General features: G+C 37.2%; 2 protein-coding genes and 1 long non-coding RNA gene across 3 annotated transcripts; all 3 read right to left on the bottom strand.

Annotated features, from left to right (window-relative positions):
- Positions 1-993: 993 nt before the first annotated feature.
- Positions 994-1,505, bottom strand: LOC149986495 (uncharacterized). The gene is made up of 2 exons (XR_016500407.1): positions 1,367-1,505; positions 994-1,091 (listed from the first exon to the last, which is right to left on the bottom strand). It is a non-coding gene; the product is annotated as an uncharacterized LOC149986495 (long non-coding RNA).
- Positions 1,506-1,719: 214 nt separating this feature from the next.
- On the bottom strand, positions 1,720-4,259 carry LOC112276210 (uncharacterized). The gene is made up of 3 exons (XM_024507321.3): positions 3,718-4,259; positions 2,862-3,194; positions 1,720-2,719 (listed from the first exon to the last, which is right to left on the bottom strand). Exons 1-3 carry the CDS (start codon positions 3,856-3,858, stop codon positions 2,027-2,029), a joined length of 1,167 nt encoding a protein of 388 aa, XP_024363089.1. The 5' UTR covers positions 3,859-4,259; the 3' UTR covers positions 1,720-2,026.
- A 16,672-nt stretch (positions 4,260-20,931) lies between these two features.
- Positions 20,932-23,981, bottom strand: LOC112276009 (uncharacterized). Its single transcript, XM_024506919.2, has 3 exons — positions 23,399-23,981; positions 22,393-22,725; positions 20,932-22,250 (listed from the first exon to the last, which is right to left on the bottom strand). Exons 1-3 carry the CDS (start codon positions 23,549-23,551, stop codon positions 21,375-21,377), a joined length of 1,362 nt encoding a protein of 453 aa, XP_024362687.1. The 5' UTR covers positions 23,552-23,981; the 3' UTR covers positions 20,932-21,374.
- Between the last annotated feature and the right edge of the window lie 289 nt (positions 23,982-24,270).

Raw genomic sequence — 24,270 nt, 5'->3', positions numbered from 1 at the left:
CATATCGGAGGAGCGCCCGCGCCAATATCTGTGAGGACGTGAAGTGCAGCGTATTTGTGCTTGATGATGTAAGAAAGTGTATCATGCAGTGAATTACAACACAGCGTACGGTAGGATTTTGATCAACAAGCTTGTGAAGGCTTCTAACGTGATCTCTGACCTTAGCATTGGCTCGACCGCATTTGAGGTTCTTGAATAACTGCTCAGCTTCCTCAGTCTGTGCAATTCTCTAGGATTCCAACGCGATCAACAAGATTGGAATAGACTTTAAATAAGAATTAGCGAGACAGTTTCCAATTAACGTCTCGTTATACGAAAGTTTAGGGAAGTATATCTGGCGGACGAGCCCCTCGAGAATTAAACTGTGGCACTTGTGGGGATGCCAATTTTTGCGGTCAACAGGTCAGGCTGCTCAACAACGCTGAATCCAATGACATCAGCATGTCACAGTTCATAGAACTGTAAGGGATGAAACAGTTACTTCCAACAGCTCGTTCTTACCTTCATGCTTAAATGTTGAGATATGATGTGTTTGGCATCGGAACCGCAGAAAAAAGTTCCAATTGGAAAATCATCGAAGGTCAGATGTTGTGTCCAGACACTTCAAAACCTTTTTATAGAAGTGCCTTTCATTTACTACGAATATTAGTCGGAAGTGAGGAATGTTCTAGAAACTTCAAACAAATCACCCAATAGTATAACAATTTTTTCTCTAAAATTTGTGGTTCAAAATGTATCTGTAAAAACGCAACAACCCTTCAAAAGCTTTCGTGTTGACTTCTTAACAAAAAAGTCATATACATCAACAATAAATTACATATTTTGAGACACATCTCCATCAGTAGTAATCTCCTGCAAAACGATGCATCAAAGTGTGCTCGCATAATCAAACGTTGAGACTGAAGAAACCGTTGGCGAATTAAGAACTGACAAGACATACGAATACCAACAACAATGAATCAACACTGCAGATCCTGACATCACGACTCCTGAAACGGAACAGAGGATGTACTTGCAGTATACCCATAATGTTATGACAAGATATGAAATCTGTTGCAAAGGTGGATACGGTGCTGTAAAGACAAATTTTCCTGCATATTGAAATACGAACCAGCATCATATTCTGACATAAAGCTTTTAGGTACTATACTAAGAGCAACAAATCAACCATTCTGAACCAACGAAATCTCTCACAAAGGCTGGCTATAAGAGCAGAATGCATAGGAGGGAAGAAAAGCTTCTTCTAGAGCAACATATTAATCATCTAAGCTCTCTATTTAGTCTCTGTTAGCAATGAGCACAGGGGTTTCTCTCTTTCTTTGAACTTTGATACAGGGAAGGCGTCATGCCTTACAAACTCACGAACCTTCATGGAATGGTGTAGCAGTCGGGCCGGATCAAGAGTTTACAAGAAGCGACGTGTTTTCTTGATTTTTCTTGGTCAGCTTCAAAGTATAAAAATCTCATGAAGACTTATGACCCATAGTTTTCGTGTCGTCTGATGCATTGTCTACTACTAGAACTGCATGCATCCAACACCATGAGCCACTGATGCGTATCCAACACGTTCAAAGCCAACGTCGCCCCAGTATTCCCTACAGTATTATGCACTCCGAATCTTCATATGAATGTACAGGGCAGCTGGCGGGGTACACCCATACTTCTGTCTACGCTTATGAAACTAATCCATAAATTTTGATAAACACATGACCAAAGAAATGTAGCAATTCTACCACTTCAGTTCGAAGTTATAATAGATATGGTACAAATGCAGATGTTGTACGGAGGTCAAATGCCAGTGAAACATGACCAGTCAAACCCCAAGGGTCGAAAAATTATTGGATGACACAGATGGTGACTCTGAGCCACGTATGAAATGCATCATTTGCAACTACGGTATGAATCTCCCCACCAGTATCTAACTATACCCACTCTTAACCTTCTATACACCTCGATACGATGCATTCAGAAGTCAAGAAGACAACTAAGACTACCGACAGGGCCATGTTAGAAAATCTACGAGGAATCAGCTCACGCTCACAGGTAACGAAAAGGAACTCATGGAGCGGTCAGAAAGGCTCTCCGAACTACATTGCAAAGTGAGAGGGACAGGAGTCAACCTCTCCTTGTTCTCTTTCGGAATATCTTCGATAGCCGATTCCGAGACAACAGAAGAAAAATGGATGGTTGATGACATGGGTAAAGACTCGGACACCTGGGAATCCATAGATGTCTCTTGGGGCTGCTCATCTAAGGATTTGAGCTTGGCTAAACGAATCCTCTCAGCACGAGCTCCCACTGCCTGACCCAGTATTGCAGACCCTATTGTGAACGCTATCGCATATTTCGGCATCACCACCGCTTTCCTCAGCATTGCGATGAACGGGATCGTCGCATGCACAGCCAGAAACCATTGCGGAGAAAACTTCTTCGTGTGCTCTCGCCACACTCCCAGCGGCACGTTCAGTGCCATTCCTACCATCCCGATTGCTAACACCTTTGTTGGCAGCGCTTGCGGTCTCAGTGCTTTCACTGCTTCCGTTCGAGCCAGCGCCGCTCTCGCTGCCACTATCGCTGGCGGGCACCTGTACTTCATTCCTTGCGGCAGCTTTGGCAACAGCTTTGACACCAGCGGTAACACGCCACTCACGGCGCGGAACGACTTTGCGATCGGGCACTGCCCCGTCGCTAGCCATTCGCTCCCCATCGCCTCGTGCATCTGCACATCACAACGCCCTGTCGTCAGAGACACGCCATGTTTCCAAATCCCATCCAAACATCCACACTCCTCTGTTCTGCACGCGTCATCACCACCCAGACAAGGCAAGGCAAAGCAAATCAAGCTAAGATCCCTCCCATACATGAGACTCCAATTTCGACCGACGCTTCTTCTCAGGCTCCGTCTCCTTCTTTGGCTTCTTCTCCTTCGGCTTCTTCGCATTCTGCCTTGCCATGAACCCATCAAATCCGAATGGCCCCCCTGCTCCGAACGACGACAAGCTGATGGTGGCAGCGCGAGCAGACAACGGATGGAAACTCAGATCCTCCGCGTCAAGTGTCTCAGTGAATGACCGCGCGTTCTGCTCTCCCGACGCCCGTTTCAAAGGCACGACACCATCCTTGCCGTGGAACAGGCGAAAGGAGTTCTCAAAACCTGGCCCATCCTCGAAAATTGGACCGCGGCCTGCTCTCGTCTGCACAAGAATTACCCAAGTACATATTAATCACTCATCTAAATATGCTACCAAGCCCAGGCTAAATTGGTAAAGAAATTTGTAGATTAGACAATTAGCGTGGAGTTAGAATGATAGCAAAAAGAAAACCAACTCAAAAAACGCTCAAATAATTAGCTCTAGCTAGACGATATCAAATTCCCACAAGAGGCGAAAGATACAGAGGGGTTGCCGTGAGAAAGAAACCGCTTCGACAGTGATGCTAATTCCTTCTAGATCGAAGCCAAGACGCATAAGAAAACCTAGTGTCAAAATTGATCTTCTAATAGTAGCTAGGACCATAAGATATTCGTGCCCATTGAGACCATTAAGATCAAGCACGCCATAAAACACGGTGATGTCATCAGTATACAAGGAGGATCGGGTTCAGCTGATTCCTTGGAAAAGCCCTCCAAAATCTATACTTAAGAAACTAGACGCTTTTACAAGGAGCCTCCCGATAGATGAAAGAGAGAAGTGGAAAGGGGTTTGGGCGGAGGCTTACAGGAGCAGGAACAGGGAACTTCAGATTGGAGAAGGCAAAGCTAGTCGTCACACCAATGTTCCTCAAGAACGGGCACAGCTCCACGCCCTCGGAGATCTTGTCATCACAAACCCTCCCTCCTCTACCGAAATCAAACCCCATCCTCGCACTCCCAGGAGTGCAACCCACAACGCAATCCCCACTCAAATCAGCCCTAATTCCAAAAACCTTTTCCTCCTCAATAAAATAAAAACAAAATAAAATAATAAAAACCCACTTGAACAACCCTCAAAACAACCTGAACAACACAAAAAACCCAAATGAAAAACGCTGTTCCTCCGCTTCCAAAGCGCTAAATCAACTCTAGACTCTCGTGCTCGCCACACTCTGCTGTCCTACCCCGAATACTACCAAATGTCCGTAAATTCTCGAAACAGCACCAAACCCAGCTGGGCAAAAAGCTCGGTGCCTGGGGCAGGGCGAAGACACGACAAGGAAGGGAGAAACGTGGAGTGTAGGGTGGCCACGGTCTCAGTGAGACGCCATAGCCATTGGTGGTGGTCCTTCCCTCGCCGCCATCGCCACCGTCGCCTCTGCGACGTCCATAAAGCTGCCGACGACGACGAAGACGACGATTCGTCGGGTCCGTAACGTAGCGTGGACTTTCGTCAGTAGAGGTTGGACCAACGATGCCACGTCGGGGTTTGTCGTTGACTGGAGATATATATATATATATATATATATATTTATTCATACTATGTTGCGTGGGCTTTTGTGTTATTTACTTCTTTTTAAAATTATATACACACACACATATATATATATATATATATTTATTAATTTATTTTATTCATTTAGATATATTAATATTGAAAGATATTATAAAGAGGTATAGATAAGATATTTGTATTATTGGCACATAGAGATAGATAGTTAGAGCCATGTTTGAGAACTTTATAGAAGTTTTTAAAAATAGGGCTAAGTTAATAGACTATATAAGATCCACGATGGAACATTTTAGAAGAGCTTATGGTGATTATTTAGGTAGGGCCTATCAAAGAACATTCTAAAAAATTCCAAAATGGTTGGACAAAGTATAATTAGGATTGGCCAAGGCCATTTGAGCATCTCCTTAGGTATAGCTTTGGACCCTTTCTCTTAGTAAAGTTTGGTTTTGCATTTTTTTTGTTCAGTTCTATTCTATTTTCATTTATTGTAGATTACTTTGTCTTACATTGTGGTGAGATTTATGTTATTGTGGATTAGAAGGATCTTAGATTTTCAAGATAGTTTGATATAATTTCATTAATATCAAAGCAAGTGTTATACTATCGTTTAGTAGCATGTCGATAGCCATAGTCTAGTTCAAAGTCAGTTCTTGTGGTCAAATTGGTATTGTGTTGAGGCTACCACAAGTTACTCTAAAGAAGTCAATTGGAAGGAGAGAAAGCATTACAATAGTAGAGTCGAGCAAGAAAATTGCAGTATGGAAGATAGGACAAAGTAATCTCGAATGGAGGCTCATATATAACACCTTCTAGGCGAGATAGCTACTTTATAAAGGCAAATGGAAGCTTCTAGGACAAAGGAGTCGACATCTATTAGGCTAAAATTGAATAAGCTTGGTATATACTCTAGGACTTTAAGGCAAGAAGATGTATGCCAATGGCTCTTCACTATATAACAATACCTCCAATTATTTGGGACAAATACCATCAAAAGAATTATGTATGCAGTTAACTATTTGAGAGATGCGACAGCCATTTGGTGGCAACATCGAGTTCAAAGCTATAGAGCTTAGGGTGGATTTTGTAATTGGGAGGAGTTTAAAATTGAGTTTAGGAATTAATTTCGGTCTATTAATACAAAAGAAATAGTACACGATCAATTGACAAATCTTACACAATTTAGGTCAGTGCAAGATTATGTCTTTCAATTCAAGTTCATATCTCTCCAAATTGATAATGTTTCAAAAGCAGAGATGATAGATTGATTTCTATGAAGGTTGAAACTTTAAGTCTAGTGAGAGGTGGAACTAAAGGATCTACAAACATTTGAAGAGCCAATTAAGATTGTAGAGAAGATCAATGCTATAGATTTCAGAAATTGTGGAGCACAACCTATAGTACAAAGTCTTATATCATTATGTAATATTATGATATAACAATCAATGCCAATGAAGATTGATGTCCTATAATGATTATTGACACTACAAAGACAACAAATATTGGCATAGAAGGGATTATATTTCTATTTTTGGGAGCTAGGCCATCAAATTAGAGGTTGTTCAAAATATCAAAATTCAAGTATCAACAGATTAAGGTAGGTTTGTAGTCTCGAGATTCACCAAATCACTAATGAAATGGAGTAAGGAAAAAAGGCTCCTTAATAAAGGGGCTGAGGATTAGTATTAGAGATAATTATTGCCTCTTAGAGACAAACGACATGGTCTTTGATAACTATAAAAAAGATCAACTGATATACCTAATGGAACGACTAAAAAGACAACCATGTCAAGTGATTATGGGTTGTAATTCCACAAAAAATTACATCTTGATTGAAATTACTGACCAACTTAGGATTAAAACTAAGGTAATCAAGGGAAGGAGTATATACATTGTGGATGACCAAAAGAACATATTGAATAAAACATAAGAAATAGAAATCTTGAGGTTGAGTGGTACTTACGTCTTAAGAAAGAAATTCAAGGTAACAAAGCTAAGATATGATATTATCTTTGGTATGTGGTGGCTAGAGATGGAAAATAAGCAAGTTGATTAAATAGCAAGAACAATCTCCTTCAAAGATAGTAGTTGCAAGGTGATTCTTTGTACCTCTACATTAAGTGAGGAAGAAAAATGATTAGTAACTAAAGATTTATTTATAGAAATAACCATTATAAAGAAGAAAATATAACATAAGTAACCAATATATATGGTGGTTCCAAATCTTATATTAGTAGTGGAAAAGACAAGCAAAAGAGTAAAATTGGCAAAAAACTCAAATGAAAATATCAAGATGTTTTTCCAACCGACCTACCTAATGGTGTGCCTCTAGATGGAGGTGCCACTTTTCAAATAGGACTATTGCTTGGGACCAAATTGGCAAGTCGGCCAATTTATCATCTAATATCAAATGAATCTAAAGAGTTACAAAAGACATTGGATGAACTCTTAGAAAAGGGCCTCATTTAAGAAAGCACATTACCAAAGAAAGTACCTATATTCTCTGTACCTAAGAAAGATGATAGACTTTGGCTTTGCATTGACTATTGAAGCCTCAATAAATATATTGATAAGAATACATATCCACTTCCATGCGTGGACGATCTTCTTGACCAACTTTGAAGTACGACCATCTTTAGCAAATTTGATCTTCACAGTGATTATTGATAAATACCTATTGCAAGAGAAGATATTGAAAAGACGGCATTTTGTATGTACTATGGGCATTTTAAATGGCTTGTTTTATCTTTTGGCATTACAAATGCTCCAGCTTCTTTCATGGATCACATGATTAGAATTATTTTGAGACCTTTTGAAGAAGTATGTAGTTGTCTTTATCAATAATATCTTAGTATATAATAAAATCCCTTAGGAGCATGTGTAATATCTATGAAAAGTGCTACGTTGGTTGTAAGATAGTTACTTCTATTGCAAGCAATCAAAGTGTGAACTTTAGAAGTCAGAGGTCATTTTTTTGGGTCATATGGTATCCTCCAAAGGTGTGCACATGGAGCAAGATAAGATAAAAGCAACGGAGGATTGACCAACTTCTAAAGATGCTTTTAAAGTCTGATCTTTTTTAGGCCTTTTTAGATATTATTGCCATTTTATTCAGAAATTTGCACACATTGCTACCTCATTGACATGCCTATTCAAGAAGGATGTTCCATTTGAATAGAAATTGGAACAACAAAGCGCCTTTGATAGGTTGAAGGAAGCATTCATTACTACTTTAATATTGCAACTATATGATTCCAACCTTCCTTGTATACTTGACATTAATGCTTTTGATTTTATTATTGAAGTGGTCTTTTAATAAAAATTTGATAAGAATCTTTAATATATGGCATATGAATCACATAAGCTGAAAAAGATAAAGCGTAATTACTCTATATGTGATCAAGAGCAATTAGCGATTATATATGCTACAAAGATGTGATGACACTATTTATTGAGGAAGCCAATGATTGTTTGGACTGACCATTGACCTATGCTATATGATTTACATATGAAAAATATGACATCATGACATTATTATTAGAAAGAATAGTTGTAATTTTTTGACATTCAGCTTGAATACAAGTAAGAGCAACAACATATTATGCTAGACAACTTATTGTATAGATCAGATTTGAAGGCCAAATTGAAAGACAAGGTAGAAGTTGCTACCATTAGTACTATCATTTCAAACCTAACTAAAGAAGTAGAACGGAAGAAAGTTACATATTGAGATGCTTAGCAATTGATTGAAGGTAGGCAATGTATAGTATCAAAATTATAATCTTAATGATGGCTTACTCTATTACAAGAAGCAAATAAATGTATTTGAAAATTCTATACTTCAAACATACATACTTCAAGAGGGACAAGACATCTCAATATTTGGATATCTAAGCCGTGAGAAGACTCTAGAACAGATTTTAAGAATATGATTTAAACAAGTTTGAATCATGATATTTGAGCTTTTGTGGGTTCTTGTAAGTCATGCCAATGTAATAAAGCATGCAACACAACATTTCCTAGACTATTACAACCAATTTCACTACCTATAACACAATGAGAGCAGGTGATTATAGATCTCATTATATGTTTGCCGTAGATACTTCACAATCACATTGCAGTTGTTGTCTTTGTGGATTGATTCTTAAAGTAACTTCACTTGGCTATGGTACACTTAGATATTGATGCCTCAACACTTGCACTGATCTTCTTCAATACTATCTTTTATCATGATGGATTATCTTGTATCATCATTTCAAATCAAAATCGATACTTCACAAGAAACTTTTGGCAAGCCTTATTTAAGCCACTAGGCATATGACTTGCCATATTTATAGCCTTCTATCTCCAAAAAGATACACAAACAAAGCATGGTAATTGTAACTTGGAGGATATGCTACAAGCAATCGTAGCACTTCATCATAATGATTGGGATGAATATTTGATGCCTTTAGAATTTGCTTACAATGATAGTATTTAAGAAAGTATTAGTCATTCACCATTCTTCTTTAACATTAATTAGTATCCAATTATGCTAGCAACTCTCCATTGTCCCATTGTCACTAATAATCCAATAATAGAGGAATTTATACAACAACTTATAACAGTCTTATAGTAGGTACGACATTGCCTCTTTATTGCACAAAATTGACAAAAAAAATATACAGATAACCACCAAAAATACAAGATCTTTTCAGAGGGTGATCAAGTGTCACTCTTCAATGCCAACTTGCTACTAATTATATCAATTCAAATCCATAAACTAGCACTTCAATGGCTTACATCTTTTTATATTTTTGTTGTGTTTTCTAATGTCATATACTGCCTTAAGCTTCTGCCACATATTCAAATCCATCTGATCTTCTATGTTTTGTAACTCAAGGAATTTTATACCAAATCAAGGTACTTTTCAAACTAATATCAACTATTACCACCTTTAGTTATAGTTGATGACCAATAAGAGTATGAAGTGGATACTATTTTGGAACATCACTACCTTTGCTATGGCAGTGGACATGTACAACTTTAATATAAAGTCCTTTGAAAAGGTTATTTCATCCATGATGCAAGATGGAAATGTGTACAAAACCTCATTCATTTCTAAGAAATAATTTAGAAATACCATCGGAAGTGAAGCAAGGAAGTTCTATATTAATAGAAGAGAATTAATTATAATGAGTTATAGATAAGATATTTCCATTATTAGCACATAGAGATAGATAGTAAGAGCCACATTTGAGAAGCTTATAGAAGTATTTAGAATTGGAGCTAAATTAATAGATTATATAGGATCTACTATGAAACATTTTAAAAGAGTTTATGAGAGTTTGTCACGGACACAAAATACAGACTTGAAATCTAACAAGAAGTTCAAGAAGAAGTGGCAGAACTAGATTAAACAGATGAGTAAAAGAACAACACTAGAAAGGTGAGCTAGAACTCCAAGAGATATGTTGTCGAGACTGAAGAACTCTTCAGCCTCGATCCCTATATATACTCCTACTTAGGAAGCTTCTCGAGCTACTTCTATTAACTAGAAAGCTTCTAGAAGGTTCCAGAGGCTTCCTTTCTAGAAGGTTCTAGAAACTTCTCGAGCTACTTCTATTAACTAGGAAGCTTCTAGAAAGTTCCAAGGGATTCCTTTCTAGAAGCTTCTGGAAGCTTCTCTTCTAGAAGGTTCCAGAGACTTCCTTTCTAGAAGCTTTTAGAAACTTCTCTCTAAAAGGTTCCAGAGGCTTCTCTTCTAGAAGGTTCCAGAGGCTTGTTTTTTAGAAGGTTCTAGAAACTTCTCTCTAGAAAGTTCTAAGGAATATGTCCCTAACATCACCCCCTCCTTTAGCTTCGAGGTCTCTGAGAAGCAATGTTGTTGATCAGTACCAACGCAAGAAAATAAAGATCTGTCGCATAACTTCTGCTATGAACTCCAACTGTTGTTCACGAGGTAAGTGGTTCATCGACCCTTAAAGCCAATGGTAGTGGCCCACGCCTTCGACTTCTGACCAAGCATGAACTTCCGTGTCCTCATTGTGAAATTGTCCTGCAAACACGCCTTGTGGTTGACCATCGTAAGCAGGCTCGATCTCAAATACGATCACCAGTGATCGGTTACTCGGTATCCTCCATCGTCGTCGTGGTACATGTAGTTCTTCATCTCGGGGTCGCCTTCGTGAGCTACTCGGTTGCGATACTCTGACTGGCATAGTATCCATCTCTTGGCTATCTATATCAAAAGACCAAACTACGATCTATCTTGGAGAAAATAACTACATCAGCTGTGAATTTTGCAGGTGCTCTCCCCTTTTCTTATATTGTTGGGAGAACAAGCTTCAAAAAGAAGCTATCATCGAATTGATTTAGATTTATCAGGATGTCGTTGATGAAACTCCTGTACCTTTTGTGGCGCATTCGTAAGATTTTCAGCTGGCTCCCACGTTCGCTCATTAATGTCATAGCCGCACCAATGAACAAGATATTCTAACTTTTTCTACCTTCACCATGAATCCAATACCTTTTCAATCTCGTATTCTTCGTGGTTCTCGATTTCAATACTAGGTGGCGGACATTGCACTCTTCCAGGAAAAGATGACTCTCGATAAGGTTCCAACAGAGAAACATAAAAGACTGGATGTACCTTCATAGAAGCCGGTAACTCCAGCCGGTATGCCACTGGATTAATTTGCTTCTAGATGATAAATGGTCCCAATCTTCGATAGTCCAACTTATCACATGGTCGCTTGGTCTTGATATTTCGTCGAAGAAGCTAGGCTTTGTCTCCAACTTTGAAAGTAGGTGCTAGATTCCGAAATCTATCTGCAGACGTCTTATAGGATTCTTGAGCGGATTGTAATTGAAGCTTCAACATAGTTTGAAGCTCTGATAGTTGCTTCGCAAATCCTTCAGCTGCTGGATTGTTATTTGTTGACGGACTCAATAAATCAAGCTTCGGATGATACCCATAGTTGGAAAAGAATGGTGTTTGTTGAGTCGACGCATGGAGGATGTTGTTATATGCAAACTCGGCTAGTGGTAGATATGCAGTCCAATCGTCTTGCTGATAGTTGATGCTGCATCGTAAGTACTGCTCCAAGACTTGGTTCACCCGTTCCGTTTGGCCATCAGTTTGAGGATGAAAAGCTGAAGAAAGCTTGATATCCACCTTCAATATCCCAAAGAGAGATCTCCAAAACTTTGACACGAAATGGGTACCTCGATCTGATATGATATCATCTGGTAGTCCATGATATCGATACACATTATCGAGAAAGAGTCTTGCTGTGACTTCACTGGACGATGTCTTCTTACAAGGAACAAAGTGAGCCATCTTCGTAAGCCGATCTACCACGACAAAGATGATATCAAATGAGTTTGATGATGGCAAGTCCGTGATGAAGTCCATAGAAATTGAAGACCATGGTCGACGTGGAATTGGCAATGGATGTAGAAGTCCATAAGGGCAATGCCGAGGATTCTTAGATCTTGAATAGATGTCACAAGAGAGGACAAAATCTTTCACATCCTTCCACATTTGGGGCCACCAAAAATCTCGGGAAATAAGCTCCAAGGTCTTGTTGAATCCAAAATGTCCCGCAGCTAGAAAATCATGGCAAGATTGAAGAACTCGGAGTCGTGCTAGTCCTTTTGGAATGTACAATCGCTCTTCAAAGTATAAAAGATCTCCCTCCACCTTGAACTTGTCGTCATTGGTACGTTGCTTGATATCAATGGCTACTGAATCTTTAATGGTCATAGCACGTACCTGGTTTAGGAAGTCAGCATCAAATGATACAATAGTAGCACAAAGTTGAAATCTCTCTGGCTTCAATAACGTTGTACATTGTTGATCAAACGCTGCTTCTCCAGCCTTTGGTGCAAGATACGATCTCCTTGATAAAGCATCGGATAGTCCTTGCTGCCTTCTAGATCGATAAGTGATAACAAAATCGAATCTAGATAGCGACATATTCCACCGAGCTTGACGCCGATTTAAAACTCGAGCCGTCATGAAATACTCCAAATTCTTGTGATCCATATATACGGTTACTGGATGTGCAGCTCCTTCAAGAAAGTGACGCCATTCTTCGAAAGAATCCACTATAGCAAGAAGTTTCTTATCGTAGATCTCATAATTGATTTCAGCAGCAGAGAACTTCCGAGAATAGAATGCAACTAGATGGAGCTTCTTATCTTCACTCATTTGTGAAAGCACAGCTCCCAAAGCAAAATCTGAAGCATCAGTTTCTAAATAGAAGGCCTTTGTAAAGTCTGGATGTACCAAAATTAGAGCTGTAGTAAATGCTGTCTTCAAATCTTGAAACGCCTTCTCCGCCAAAGGTCCCCATTCCAACTTATCCTTGCATGTTAATCGAGTGAGAGGAGCAGCAACTTGAGAATAATTCTTGATGAAGATCCAATAGAAGTTAGCAAAACCAAGAAAACATTGTACGTCTCTAATCGTCTTCGGAACCTCCTAAGACATGATTGCTTCTACTTTCTTGGGGTCCATCTTCAAACCTTCTGTAGTCGCAATGAACCCCAAAAATTCCATCTCCGTCTGGTGAAATAAACACTTTTTTAATTTGGCATATAGTCCTCGCTTGCGTAGTTTCTTCAAGACCAAACGAACATGCTCCTCATGCTCTTCCTCATTTTTAGAGAATATTAGAATATCGTCCAAGTAGATGACAAAAAAATCATCGAGGTGTTCTCGAAAGATGTCATTCATCATATGTTGAAAAACCGCTGGAGCATTGGTAAGACCAAAAGGCATGACATTATATTCGAAATGACCATACCTTGTACGGAATGCTGTCTTTCACTCATCTCCTTCCTTGATTCGTACAAGATTATAAGCTCCCCTTAGATCAATTTTTGTAAAGATCTTCGCACGTCCAAGTTGTTCTAAGAGACTAGAAATCAAGGGTAATGGATAACGATTTTTCTTTGTTACCTTGTTGAGGCCTCGATAGTCCACACACATCCGTAATGATCTATCTTTCTTCTTCACAAATAAGATGGGTGCTCCAGCTGATGATTTTGAATGACGAATGAAGTTCTTGGCTAGATTCTCGTCGATGTACTTTTGTAACTCTGCCAACTCCGTTTGCGATAGATTGTAGATTGGGCCAAAAGGTGGTTGTGCTCTTTCTTGCAAGTCTATGGCACAATCATATGGTCGGTGTTCCGGTAGTATGTCGGCGTTCTTCTTTTGAAACACGTCTTCAAAATCTTTATATTGCTCCGGTATACTTGCTGTTGAGATCTTCTCCTCGGTAGTTGGAGTCGCATAAATGACAAATGGAGTGCCTTCTTTAGATGATCTTATAAACGCTCTTGCTCCAATGAATAAGGATTTCTTTTTTCGAGGTTTTTTACTAGGTTTTTTCTTGGGTGGTTTTGTGCGAAAAGTCATCTTCCGCAACCTCCAATCTATCAATGGATTATGTTTTTCCAACCAAGAAAGACCAAGAATAATAGGATTTGATGGGGTTCTAATAATATTAAAAATAATATGACTACTATGGTCTTTAAACGTTACTTCTATAGGTTTTGATTCATGGGTGATGCTACCAGACAATAAAGGTCGTCCATCTATGACCTCAACATGAACAGGTTTTGATTTTTGTACTAAAGGGATCTTATGACACTTTGCAAATTCTTCGTCTAAAAAACAAGCAGATGCTCCTGAGTCTAGTAGTGCTAAGGTTCTCAGTTTTTGAGGGCTGATAAACAAAGGGATTGTAAAATAAAGTGCAAATTGGGCAGAAAGAAAGGAACTTGATTGTTGTTGGGATATTTCATTGTCCAGCCGCATGGTTCCTACTGTGGCTGGGCATCCTCGTTTTCCTGAATAAATACTCCCCTAGTCTTGACTATGCCTCGATTTTACTTTTTGGGGCAGTTTCCAACTTTGTGGCCTTCTCTACCGCAATACAAGCATAAATTTTCCTCCATACGTCGCTTTTTTTCTTCTATAGTAAGAGATTTGATATGTACCGCATCAATTTGCATGTCTTCCACCTCTGAATGCAAATTCACAACGCTTGCCGACATAGTTGGAGCATGGCGAATTGTATGTTGTCTTGAGCGTTGGTCTTGGCGACGTTGGAATAGGCGATTATCGCACTTCACAGCTTGGCTAATGGCTTCATTGAGCGTTCGTGGATCAGGAAGAGTTAACAGCAAATCCTTCACATCATCTCTTAAACCCCAATAGAATTGACTCATCAACGCTTCTTCATCCCAATTGATGTCGCATACTAATTGCGTGAAATCCGAAGCATAGACTGATGTAGAACGCATCCCTTGTCGTAGCGATCGGATCTTTGTTGTAGCCCATCCAACCTTATCGTGTTCACCAAATGCTTCCGCAAATGCTTCCAAAAAGGTTTCGAAGTTGTTTAATATGGATGATCGTTTCTCAAACAAAGGAGCAAACCATGATAGAGCTTGTCCCGTAAGTAAGGTTCCAACAAGCCCAACACATGACTCCTCCGTTGGATATCATTCGGGCTGTAAAACTGTTATCAACCTGATTTGATTGACGAATCCTCAAAACTTGGAACGTGTTCCATCAAACTTATCTGAAAGGCTAACTCGAAGCTCCTTATGTTGTAGAACTAGTGGTTCTTGTCGAACCTGAGGTAAAATTGTTTCTCTAAGTGTCGAAATTTGAGGCTGGAGTAGTTTAGATTGTGCTATCCTAGATACTCCATCATTATGAAGCCTTGCCACCACTCCTTCAGTCTCTGCAGTTCTTTGTGATAACGTAGCAAGGGCATTCATAATAGCATCTAACTTAGACTTCGAACTTTTTGTCATACTAATGTCTTGACCTCCAGCCATTCTAAAAGAAGGACAAAAATGACCCTATAAGAGGTAATATTGGTTTATAGGAGGGTAATCCACAACCTATAAAATGCCTTAAGAATTTCAAGAAGAGGGGTAATCCACTCTCTCTAAGAAGAATAAGACTCCAATATTGTAACAGAAGAAGTATCAGTTTAGAGGAGGGTAATCCGCAACCTCTAAAAAATGCTAGTATACCTTCAAGTAGAGGGGTAATCCGCAACCTCTAAAAAATGCTAGTATACCTTCAAGTAGAGGGGTAATCCACACTCTACTAAGAAAAAACTAGCTCTGATATCTCAAGTTAGTGTAGTCTCGACAAACTGTCACGGACACAAAATACAGACTTGAAATCTAACAAGAAGTTCAAGAAAAAGTGGCAGAACTAGATTAAACAGATGAGTACAAGAACAATACCAGAAAGGTGAGTTAGAACTCCAAGAGATGTGTTGTCGAGACTGAAGAACTCTTCAGCCTCGATCCCTATATATACTCCTACTTAGGAAGCTTCTCGAGCTACTTCTATTAACTAGAAAGCTTCTAGAAGGTTCCAGAGGCTTCCTTTCTAGAAGGTTCTAGAAACTTCTCGAGCTACTTCTATTAACTAGGAAGCTTCTAGAAAGTTCCAGGGGATTCCTTTCTAGAAGCTTCTAGAAGCTTCTCTTCTAGAAGGTTCCAGAGACTTCCTTTCTAGAAGCTTTTAGAAACTTCTCTCTAAAAGGTTTCAGAGGCTTCTCTTCTAGAAGGTTCCAGAGGCTTGTTTTTTAGAAGGTTCTAGAAACTTCTCTCTAGAAAGTTCTAAGGAATATGTCCCTAACAGAGTTATTTAGGTCGAATCCACTATTACGAATGTTCTAAAAGCTTGAGGATGGTTGGACAAAGTATAAATAGGACTAGCCAAGGCTTTTTAGGTATTTGATCAGGTATGGCTTCAAATCCTTTCTCTTAGTAAAATTTGGTTTTGTATCTTCATGTTTAGTTATATTCTATTTTCTTTTATTGTAGCCTACTCTATACTACATTGTGATGGAATTTATGTTGGTGTGGATTAGAAGGATCTTAGATTTTTGAAATAGTCTTGTCCCATTTTAGATATTGAACATGCTTCTTGAAATTCACATTAAGTTCTCGTCAAGTTTGATTGTGATCTATAATCTTTGTGATGCATTGATTCTCCAAATTTAATTGGAGCTTAATAGAATGTATTGAAGGCTAAAATCTACATGACTTCTAGACAGTGCAAGATTTTGAAACTAGTTTGTCAAAACATGCCAAAGTTAAATTATCAATTAAAATTAATGACTTATATAATTGTTTTAGAAAAAATAGAAGTCATATGTTTGATATATGTAAATATTACTTTATATTTCATAAAATTGAGTTTAAAAAATAAAAAAATAAATTTTGATAACATAATTTATTATTGATTAAAATTATTAGTTTTAATTCTATATATATATATATATATAAATCCAATTCTTTCAATAAAATTATATTTTTATGTTATTTTCATATTTTTTTGATTTATTTGGTTATATATTAAAAAATAGTAAAAAGAATAAAAATAAAATATAATTTTTAAAAATTTTAAATACGTATTTAAAAGGATAAGTAATTAATTACTAAAATTTTTAATGTTTGTTAATTTTTGTACTAAAACTATTATTATTGCATGTAGATTTTTGATTAATAGATATAATATGTTACTGATTTTTTATATGGTAATGTACTTCTATTAGTTTATATATATATATATATATATATATATATTTATATAACTAATTTTTAATATGAATTCCAACAACAAATATTTAATCTTAATATGCATATTAATGTTTTAATTCAAAAAAGTAATTATTTTTGAAATATAAAATATTTTTTATTTTGTAATATATTTTTTAAAATTTAAATTTTAGTTAATTCATCAAAGATCTTTTAAATTAACTTACATACAAAAGTAATTTTTTTTTTCTCTCCTCAACAAAACTAATTTTTTTCCACTTTTACAAAATATGTTTAGAAAATTTTGATTACTTTTTTTTAATATTATTTTTATAAATTATATATTATACTAGTATTCTAAAAATATATATTTGAAAAAAAATTAAAGATTGAAAATTAATATAAATAATTATAAAAGAAAAATATTAAATAGATATAGTCTTTTATCAAATTGATCCATTCATCATAACAAATCAATACATAAATTGTTTAGATCTTCTTCATCATTAAAACCATCATCATCATTTGGATGAAAAAAATCATGGTTTTTTATAATTATAGTTTATACAATCATGAAAATATGACTAATATCAATAGCTACAAATAACAAATATTTTTCTTTGCCTTGCTTTTCATATCTACAAGTTCTCATTTACTTAATCTTCTTCATGTTCATGCTATACTATAATGTTCTTATTTTTGATACTATATCTAGTGTATAGAGAGGAGAGAAAATTATATATTCTATAATTATTTATATTTTGCAATAGAAAATAAAGCATACATGTTTGTTCTATCAAAGAAGTATTTTAAAAGATAGAAGAGATACATTTGCATATAGTCAAAGATATGTTATTTGCAAACATTCTTTGATAAGGATGACATTGATTTAAAGTGTGACAAAAGAAGAGTTCATTGTGAGAAAAATAATTATATTTGCCAAAAAAATACTATAAGTTAATTGACTAGATGCCTACCATGGTTTCTTAATATAGAAGTGGCACCAAAGCATTTCGTGATTGCCTTACAAGAAAGAGATTCTAATAGCAAAGTTATTACTTTTATTATTTACAATGAAAGTCAAAGATTTCATCATATTATGCTTCTTGGTCGTTCACCTATTGTTTGCTTTGTGAAAAATTTACTTGCCACTAATTATTAATTTACTTATTGATGTCATGAAGACAACAAGATAACTTCTCTATTTTTTGTACATTCTAGCTGTGTTAAATTTATAAAATGATATACTTCTTTGATTGTTGTGGATTATACATACAAAAAAAATAAGTTTAGAATGTCTATATTGCATATTGTAGGAATAAAAAAATTAATACTTCTTTAACCATTATTGTTGTTTTTTTCTAAGAAAAAATATATATATTTTTTTGGACGTCAACCTAATTTTTTCAATTATATAATATATAAAGATATTTGATCCATATCCATTGTTACTAATAGGGATTTGACATAAATTTATGCCATTACATTAGTGCTTCACTTCATTTTTATTATTCTACATTTGGTATATTCAAAAAAATAAATTTAGCAAATTATAAGAAGTATTTTTTGAACTAGGTGGAAACATGTTGGTCTTTATTTCTTGAAAATTAAATCATTTTATTTAGTGCTTCTTTCAAAAAGCTTTACAATATAAAATGGTATAATCTATGCAACAAGTATATCTCTATTTTTGTTTATGCAATTATTGTGTACTTATAAAATACTTGGATATCAAATAAAAAATAATTTGTTAAAGCTAAGACAAATAATTTACTTTACTTTGAAAGTGTTATTATATGATGAATAAAAGACTAACATTCAATATTAAAATCACATTTGAAAATGTCTATCAAAGACCTTTAAGAAGTTCAAATTTCTTTCTTTCACTTTTTTGAGAATACAACAAGAGAAATCAAGGCTCAAGAAAATTCAAAAAAAATCTATATATGTTGTCTACATAATATTGGTTTCTTTGCCAATGTTATGAAATATGTCTCTTTATATGATTTAAACCTTTTTTTTTAAACAATATAAATATGCAAGAATAATACTTGATGATAACACTTCCTCTTACATAAGGACAATGACAAACATATTAGGCCTTCCATATAAGCATTAGATTCAAAGTTTACTTTAAAATGGTGGTGTTTTTACAATTACTAATTTTTGACATTACTATTATTTAAAAATAATTTTAAATTATTAATTATTACTATGCCACAAATTTAGTTTACTACTTCTAAAGATCTATACCTTGTCTATAATGTTAACAATCATACATTTCATCTATTACCTCTCCATCAATAATAGAAAGTATATGATCAATTATTGGAGCTTCGAATAGTTATGGTGAGGTTGAAAAATCCAAGTGTCAGTCATCTAAAGGACAAACTATATGAAGCAACAAATAGATTGAAAAGTGATAAACATACTAAAGCATCCATCCAACATTCTATTGCATAATTTGAAACTATTCAAGTAGCAACAATAATATAACTTTGCAAAAACTACAAAAGTTTTAGACATAATGTTTGCACATTTCCTACAAGAATGACTTTTTTCTCACAATTATGTACAAGTGGATCATAAATACAATCTAATTTATTGTATTAATCTATCAAAGTTGATTTGCATAAAATTAGAGCTTAATGTGATATTTTAATAAACTAAGTTGATTACTTATTTAGTTTATAGTGCTAATGAATGAAGTTATTTGCAATGGTAATAAATGAAGCAAGTAGAATAAATTAATGACATGCTACTACTTTTGTTATAAAGGTTCACTTCTACCTTGAATAACAAATATGTTTTGATAAATATTAAAACTTTTGAAATATATCATGCACATTTTTCTTCATAACTCCAATGGGTCACAACAAAAACCAAAAAATATCACATCCTTGATAGTAAAGGAATCTAATCCTTTAGATGCTATGATGCACAATTCGGCCAATATTTGTATTATTATAAGTCTTTAATCTACTAATTGTAAGAATGCTACTTTGTTTTATTTAAGAAGGATTTTTTAGGTGTCTTCTCTTCTCTATTTGCTTCACTACAATTTACTAGCATTTATATTTTTACAAATGAAATTTCATAAAAAAACATGAAAGTTAAAAATTGATTAAAAAATATCCTTTTTCAAAAGAGAAATATTCAAATAGGAACTAATCATGTATAAATTGATTATTTATTTTTTTTATAGTATTCATAATACATATTTAAATGATTCTTTGTTAAATTATTTGCATTATATCATATTATTGAATTCTCAATTTTATGGTATATCAATACTATAGAATATTTTTTAAAAAAGGCTTTTATTTTTAATTAAAAAAATAAAAATAAAAAATAAAAATGAACATTGATAAACATGTCTATTACAATTTTTTTATTGTAATAATATTATAAATAATTTTATTATAAGGCTTTATGAAGTTAAAAGAATTTATTATAATATACTTTATATCTAACTTGTTTGGTAGAAAAAATTGACACTTGATAATCTAGAAATTACAATGGTACAAATATCAATACAATAGATTAGAAGATTAACCCAAAATAACTAATATAATACGATTACAATTGAAGCCAAAAACCCTCATATAAAACCACTTACAATTTTAGGACTTGAAGACTTCTTTTAACTTTCATTGAATTGAACATTGAAGATTATTTTGCTCAGAAGCTATATATATATATATATATATATATACATGTACATATAATGCAATGAAAATACACAAGCCAAAAATAAAACAAAAAGAGATTTTTTTAATGGTGAACCATTCAGGTTAGGCCTCAAAATCTAAAGCTTTAAGATTAAGTCAAAACCTTCTTAACAGTGTCATAAATTAGCTTTTCAAACAATCAACTTCCACCCTTTATACGAAGCCTTTGGGACTAATTTCACCCATTGAGAAGTGATGTTTTGAACCCTCAGTACAGCAAAAAGAAAAAGAAAAATCACATCCTCAATGAATTTTTGAAGATTATTTTTCTTTTGTTTTAAGCCCAAGTGGTACTTATTCCTTCAGATTTCAAATATTTCTGTTGATGAGAAAACATCAACAAATGAGTCTTCTGTATAAAACGGCAGAGGGGAATAGTGGAGTCGTCTCCTGCCTTTGCAAGTGTGTACACTTGCCCAATACACACCCAGTTGGGTACTCATTTATTCAGGGACAGATACAATGTTCGTCTGTCACATCCAGGAAAAAAAAGGGAGAAAAAGAAAAAAACGGACCAAAGAAAAGGACCATTACCTCACCAACTTAACGTTTTCTACATCACCCCCAATTCTTCCTGCATTCTACTGATGAGCTAAAAGAGCAACAAAGAAACAGAGATGATGCGAAATGAGAGCTGGCAAATTCATCTTCAGGATCAATTGACCAATACTGGCTGAGAAACAGGGCTCATTGAGCAAGTCACAAGTGCCTCGGAGCCACAGTGCAAAGTACCTGGTAACGCTGTGAGTCTCTTGTGGGTGGCACCCATCTTCGACGGCACTTCAATGCACAGTTCGTCAATTTGTTCCACAACTGGGAAGTCTTGTCTCTGATGTGTAATGCTGGAGTGAATACCTCTCTCTATCACTGATGACACTGAGTCGCAGGGCAACAACTCCGTCTGTAGTTGAGAAGATGCTTCATCTCGGATGGCCACCTTTCCCACTACATCTGCATTCACAGCAGTGACGTTGATTGTTGCCGGGCTGATACACTGGGGACCAAGCTCCACAGCCAGGGCTTCTTTAAAGGGCTCAAGTTGCTCAGTTTGGTCAGGAGTGATTGAGGATTTGAGCTTGGCTAAACGAATCCTCTCAGCACGAGCTCCCACTGCCTGACCCAGTATTGCAGACCCTATTGTGAACGCTATCGCATATTTCGGCATCACCACCGCTTTCCTCAGCATTGCGATGAACGGGATCGTCGCATGCACAGCCAGAAACCATTGCGGAGAAAACTTCTTCGTGTGCTCTCGCCACACTCCCAGCGGCACGTTCAGTGCCATTCCTACCATCCCGATTGCTAACACCTTTGTTGGCAGCGCTTGCGGTCTCAGTGCTTTCACTGCTTCCGTTCGAGCCAGCGCCGCTCTCGCTGCCACTATCGCTGGCGGGCACCTGTACTTCATTCCTTGCGGCAGCTTTGGCAACAGCTTTGACACCAGCGGTAACACGCCACTCACGGCGCGGAACGACTTTGCGATCGGGCACTGCCCCGTCGCTAGCCATTCGCTCCCCATCGCCTCGTGCATCTGCACATCACAACGCCCTGTCGTCAGAGACACGCCATGTTTCCAAATCCCATCCAAACATCCACACTCCTCTGTTCTGCACGCGTCATCACCACCCAGACAAGGCAAGGTAAAGCAAATCAAGCTAAGATCCCTCCCATACATGAGACTCCAATTTCGACCGACGCTTCTTCTCAGGCTCCGTCTCCTTCTTTGGCTTCTTCTCCTTCGGCTTCTTCGCATTCTGCCTTGCCATGAACCCATCAAATCCGAATGGCCCCCCTGCTCCGAACGACGACAAGCTGATGGTGGCAGCGCGAGCAGACAACGGATGGAAACTCAGATCCTCCGCGTCAAGTGTCTCAGTGAATGACCGCGCGTTCTGCTCTCCCGACGCCCGTTTCAAAGGCACGACACCATCCTTGCCGTGGAACAGGCGAAAGGAGTTCTCAAAACCTGGCCCATCCTCGAAAATTGGACCGCGGCCTGCTCTCGTCTGCATATTTTGCAAGATAGCAACTCAAAATCTGAACTTCGAACCGTCTAAATGTTTCATCTGTAGCGTGCACTCCTGTCCATCACAAAATTTTTGATACGTGCCTCTTGCTTGACCACATAGGATTAAGTGAATCTCGTTCCTTTGGTGGGGTTAGCTACTCATCAAAGATGGGGCTAATGTCAGAATGTCCTATGATGTCCCACAATCGCAGTTTGTATAATGAGTCTCTACGTCGTGAACTCACTAGATGACAGCACTCAGGCGCGCTTCCGATTCAACAGAGGTGTAATTTCTGCTGTAAAACTAGTGTCCATTCATCTGAGGAGCTATTTCGCATAAGCAACTGTAGAGGCGGAGTTCAAATAGGTGTGAGTGTCAATATTACAGTAAGTAAGGCTCAGAAAAAAGGGGCACCTCAGTAGGTAAGGCTCAAATCCATCAGCAGCTGCTGACAAACAGTGTCAAAGCCAATGGTGTATTCTCAAAGTGAACTGACATGCTACAACGTCTTATAAAGCGGCACTTTGTTTGAGTTAATGTCAGCGACCTTCTTAGTCATAGATTAGATGAACTGCATTAATTTGCAGAGCACACCATCCCCAATACATATCGTGCAAAGAAAAAAGAAAAAAGAACTAGTCAAATAGCTTAAAAGCAGCCAGGGAGTTACAGGGGCAGGGGTGGGGAGCTTCAATTTGGAGAAGACAAAGCTGGTGGAGACGCCAATGTTCCTCAGGAATGGGCAAAGCTCCACACCCTCAGAGACTTTGTCCTCGCACGATGCATCCAAACTCACACCCCATCCTCGCATATCGAAAGCCATCTCTCAACCTGAATAAAACACACACACACACACACACACAACAATTTCGCAAAATCTCACGGATAACTAATCTCTTAGTCAGCGTCTTAACCTAACCAACCCAACTAAAACTTGATCACAGAAAAACCCCTTCCTCCTTCTTCCTGAAACCGCAAACAATACACGCACCCAACAATGCACCAGCACAAAATTCTCTCTTCACCCCCGCACCGAACGATTCCACGCAATTAATCGGCCCTCCAGCCAAACTGCTCATTCCAAAACACTCCTCTCATGAACCCACAATCCAACCTTTCGCCCTCTCACTCTCTCGCTGACCTCCGGAAATCGATGCAATAAGACTCTCACGACATCCAAAAATGGACGATGCCGAGAAAAACCGAGCTGCGACGAAAGCAACACACACAAGCACCAAGGCCCGCATCGAATTGGACCATCTAAATGAGCAACGTGCTTGACATGATCGTGGGGCCCCTTCGGCTTGGCTACCGTCGGTAGGAGACGGAATCTCCCTCTGACCGTTGGACGGAGGATATGGGTGAAGGTTCCGCGACGGCGACTATAAGTGTGGTAGTTGGTGAATGGCCAACGTGACTCTCGGACGACCGCTGGTCATTAATGCAATTGGACTCGGACATGTTCCAGTTTCTCAGCACGCCATTTTTTGTTGACCGTCGGGCACGGGCAGCTCTGTTTGTTGGGCAGATCGGGCAGTGATC

The sequence above is a fragment of the Physcomitrium patens genome, chromosome 23 (assembly GCF_059467195.1).
Source record: "Physcomitrium patens ecotype Gransden chromosome 23, ASM5946719v1, whole genome shotgun sequence".
In the NCBI taxonomy this organism is placed as follows: Eukaryota; Viridiplantae; Streptophyta; class Bryopsida; order Funariales; family Funariaceae; genus Physcomitrium; species Physcomitrium patens.
Note: the sequence above shows the minus strand (reverse complement) of the source record. Positions and strands in the feature narration are given on the sequence as shown.